This window comes from Gorilla gorilla, chromosome 3, assembly GCF_029281585.2.
Source record: "Gorilla gorilla gorilla isolate KB3781 chromosome 3, NHGRI_mGorGor1-v2.1_pri, whole genome shotgun sequence".
In the NCBI taxonomy this organism is placed as follows: domain Eukaryota; kingdom Metazoa; phylum Chordata; class Mammalia; order Primates; family Hominidae; genus Gorilla; species Gorilla gorilla.
In genome coordinates, this window is record NC_073227.2 from 99,669,886 (window position 1) to 99,674,735 (window position 4,850).

General features: G+C 35.8%; 1 protein-coding gene across 1 annotated transcript; it reads right to left on the bottom strand.

The window, feature by feature from the left end:
- Positions 1 to 2,461: 2,461 nt before the first annotated feature.
- GK2 (glycerol kinase 2) lies at positions 2,462 to 4,385 on the bottom strand. Its single transcript, XM_004038874.5, has one exon. The coding sequence runs from the start codon at positions 4,302 to 4,304 to the stop codon at positions 2,643 to 2,645; it is 1,662 nt and encodes a 553-aa protein (XP_004038922.4). The 5' UTR covers positions 4,305 to 4,385; the 3' UTR covers positions 2,462 to 2,642.
- Positions 4,386 to 4,850: the final 465 nt, after the last annotated feature.

Below are 4,850 nucleotides of genomic sequence, written 5' to 3' on the forward strand. Positions count from 1 at the left end.
AATATTTTTAAGAGATATAGAGCCATTCTGGTTATCTATATTTTCCTGAGTTTAAGAAGTTTGTGTTTTCCAATGAATTTGTTCATCTTATCTAAGTCATCAAATTTACTGGCATAAGGTTTTCATAATATTTCTATATTCTCATTTTACTATCCTTAATATCCTACAGGACCTGTAGTAGTAATGTCAATCTCATTCCTGATATGGATAATTTTTGTCTTCTCTCCTTTTTTTCTAGTAACAGAGGCTAAAAGTTTATCATATTCACACTCTGAAAGAGCGAACTTTTGGTTATATCAATTTTGCCATTTTGTCATTGTTTTCTATTTTCTATATCTGTTTTGTATTTTCTTTAGAATTAATTGATTACTACTGCTCTCATCTTTACTATTTCTTTACTTCTTCTATTTAGCTTGGGCTTAATTTATTACTCTATTTCTCGTTTCTTAAGGTAGAAGCAGAGGTTAGTGATTTAAGACCTTTTCTCCCTTCTAATACAGGCATTTAGTTCTATAAAATTCTTCTTAAGTACTGTTTTAACAATCTCTCATAAATTTTAATATGTTGTGCTTTCATTTTCACCCAATTCCAGATACTTTCTATTTTCCCTCTTTATCTCTTTAACTTATCAATTATTTTAACGTTTGTCACTTAGTTTTCAAATGTTTGGGGACTTTTCTAAAGATTTTTCTAGTGTCGATGTATAATTCTAATGTGCTCAGACACCATACTTTGTAAGAAACCTTTTTTAATTTTTTGAGGCTTGCTTTTTGGCCTCTATATGGTCAATCTTGGTAAATATTCACTGTGCACTTGAAAAGAATATGTATTCTCCTATTGTTGGGTGGCATTTTCCATAAATGTCAATTAAGTCATGTTGTTTGATAGTATTGTTAAAATCCATATCTTAGTAAATTCTTAACTACTTTTTCTATCAAATATTGAGGAAGAGGTATTGAAATATCTTCCTGTAATTGCACAACCTTTTATTTTTCCTTTCAGTTCTATAAGATTTTATGTATTTTGAAGCTCCATCATGAGGTGCATAAATATTTAGAATTGCTATGTCCTCTTGAATTTACCCCATTATTATTGCAAATGATCTTATCACTTTTAATATTCTTTGTTTTGAAATTTACTTTCTGATATTTCTTTTTTATTATTATTAACTTGGTATATCCATTTTCTATCATTTTACTTTTGACCTTTTTTCTCTTATGTGTAAAGTATGTTTCTTGGAGGCAGTGTATATTTTGGTCTTATTTTTTAAATCTGACAAGTTTCCTTTTTAATTGGGATAATCAAATCATTTACATTTAACGTGCTTGTTGGTATGGTTAGGGTTAAATATATTTTCCTACCTTTTCTTTGTTCCTCATCTGTTTTTTATCTTTAGAATTGAATATTTTAGTAGTTCTAGTGTATATTTTTAATTATAACGTTTTGTTATTTCAGGATTTATAGTATATATCTTTCATTATCACTATAACTTCAAGTGATACATCATTTTCCACACAGTATATGAGTCTCAAACTACTACACCTTCATTTATCCTCTTCTTTGCTATTGTTTTCTTTTAGACATGCTTACATTTCATACTATATTATTATTTTTGTTTGAACAGTCATTTGTTTTTTCCTACTTGAAAGCAATATTTTCTGAAATATTCCAGTGTTTTTTCCCAGCATATATCCAGCTAATATATTAAATAAAAGGGTAAGTTATAAGAAATATTGGTGCAATCATAATATACTTTTTGTAGCAGCATAAAACATACTTAACTTTTAAATACTGCCTTTGTAGGTTTCTCCTGATAAATAATATGTATACACATTGCCCCAAAATGTATATAGCTGTTTACCTTAAAGTATTTAGGACCATCCATGTTATAATCTACTGACTACAATGTACTTTTAACTTATAAATGAGCTACTCTATATGATATAGACATGATATAAAAAAGGGAAATAGTGTCCCTGTCCCTCTAGGATTCACACAATAATTCAGTAAAATAGTAATTAGTGAGACCATGTAAATTGTCTAACAAATTTCAATTTGGCAAATATTTTTCAGGAAAATATCTAAGCTATGAGAATACTAAATTTCTATTGTAAGAATTTAGCAAATATTTCCATTAAACATTCAGTTAAGATGTAGTCTGTCTAATATGTAGAAAGGAGGACTTGTAGCCTATTAAAAACAAGAATAACAATGACAAAAAGTCCCTTAATTTTAGCAGATTAATTACACCTCTTAATCAAGTGTGTGTAACACAAAGAACCAAATCTGGGTCCATAAGTGTTAGAGGATAGTTGATAAAAAGATTCCATGAATAGAATCTGAATAGCCTATATTTTAGAAAGAATGGGGCAGAATGTTATGGCAATGGAGGGGGCCAGCCTTCAAGATGGCTGGCCCAACCCTGTCGATGTTAAAAAAAACACACCCAATATTTCTACAGTGCTCTTCTAACGTATTTTCTTTATTTCAGGTCACAAGTCTAGGGTTTTCATGGGTCATGTAGCAAGTGGTTTATAAACAAAATCAGAGTCTATAATAGTGTCATTATATTAAGAGGCAGAACTGCTGTATGCTTTCATTATGTAAAATGTTTACATCTTGGGACTCCATAGCTGGTATTATTATGGTACACCCGATATATATCTTGCCCCAATTAGCATTACCATGCTACTCACTATAAAAAATCCCAAAGGCAGACTAGAGAAGATAGAAGGATCACCACTTTCAGGAGACTGACGGGTAACCCAACCCATTGACTTCATTACGGCTTTCTTCCATGTGGCATAACGAATTTCACTTTCTGTGGCCTGGATCTGTGGTTCAAATCGTTCCATCCTGAGAACTGACAAAGCCTGGGGTTCAAGGCTCCAAACGCTTACTCCCTCTGCAGCCCCTGCTGCCATGGCAGCTCCTAGTGCAGTTGTTTCAGGCATAAAGGGTTTTATTACTGGAATATGAAGAATATCTGCTTGTAGTTGCATAAGAACTTTGTTGTTGGTCATTCCTCCATCTACCTGCAAATGACGAAGTGGAATTCCACAGTCACGGTTCATGGCTTCCAAAATCTCTCGGGTTTGGAAACAAACAGCTTCTAACGCAGCAAAAGCAATATGACATTTATTGGTAAACTGAGTGAGGCCACAGAGTATCCCTCTTGCACTGGGCTCCCAATAAGGTGCATATAACCCTGAAAAGGCTGGGACAAAGTAACAGCCATAAGAAGTTCCTACTTCTTTAGCAAGTCTTTCAATATCTCCTGAGGTCTCTATAATTCCAAGATTGTCTCTTAGCCAACGAATAACAGCACCTGCTATAGCAACAGAACCTTCCAGTGCATAATATGCTGGCTTCTCTCTGCCTAGTTTGTAAGCTACTGTGGTCAGAAGGCCATGTTCAGAAAACACACATTTACGACCTGTATTACACAGTAAGAAGCAACCTGTTCCATAGGTGTTTTTGGCTTGTCCCTCCTGGAAGCACATTTGTCCTACTAATGCAGCACATTGGTCCCCCAAACACCCAGATATTGGCACACCTTCCAGGGCTCCAGTTTTAATTAGGCCATAGATCTCAGAAGAACTGAAGACATTTGGAAGAAGGTCCATTGGAATTTCAAAAAAGTCACAGAGCTCTTTATCCCATTCCAAAGAATGGATATTAAAAAGCATTGTCCTACTTGCATTTGTTACATCTGTACAATGCACACCTCCATTAACTCCTCCTGTCAAACTCCAGATAAGCCATGAATCAATGGTACCAAAAAGAGCTCTACCTTCTTCAACAGCCTTTTGGACGTTTCTCACATTGTCAAGCATCCAACGAAGTTTTACTGCACTGAAGTAAGTGCTGAGTGGAAGGCCTGTCTTAGACTTGACGAAGTTACTATTTCCTGGAATTTTTTTACTAAGATCCTCAACAGTAGTCTGGGTTCTTAGATCAAGCCACACCACTGCATTGTAGAGAGGCTCTCCTGTTAACTTGTCCCAGATTACAGTGGTTTCCCTCTGATTGCTGACACCAACAGCTTTTATGTTGGATATATCAATATTCAGTTCATCAAGTTTCTCACACGTTCTCACTATACACTCGTAGACAGACTGAAGAATTTCCTTAGGGTCTTGTTCCACCCATCCTTCTTTTGGGAACTCTTGTGTTAATTCCACTTTGTGATGACTAAGTAGTTCCGCTGTTTTTGAATTGAAAACCAGAAAGCGAGTGGAGTTGGTGCCCTGGACCACCGCTCCCACCAACGGCCCCACAGCTGCTGTCTTCGGGGCTGCCATGACACCAGTAGGTCGGCTCAGCAGCTCTGGGACCGTTTCCCAGGCCACGGCGGTGTTGGGGGCAGGGAGCGCAGCCAGTCAGGAGCACAAGGCGCAGGCGCAAGGCAACCTTTGCCCTTTAACTAGCGCGGCGCCTTCTCACCCCACCCCTCCAGCCCAGGTTTCACCTCCAGCCACTCAGTTGTCTTCTAAGATTTAAGTTTTTTTTTTTTTAAATCATATATTTATCCATGTAATTACAGTTACCGGCGTTCACTCTTTTGTGTGGATCTATATCTCTACGTTATCATTTTCCTTCTTAGTAGTGCAGGTCTGCTGGAGATGAATTCTTCCAAATTTGAACATCTGAAATATATTTCATAGTAATATTCAAAGGTATTTTCTCGGGGTATAGAATTCTATTTGACATATTTTTTCTTTTTAAGTTTCAGGACCTCGGAGCTGTTGCTCTACCATCTTCTCTCTTGCTGTTTCAGGTGGAACTTTGCTATTATTTTTAACATGTCCATTTTTCTCTATCTTTAGGGTTTTTCTCTTTATCAGTGG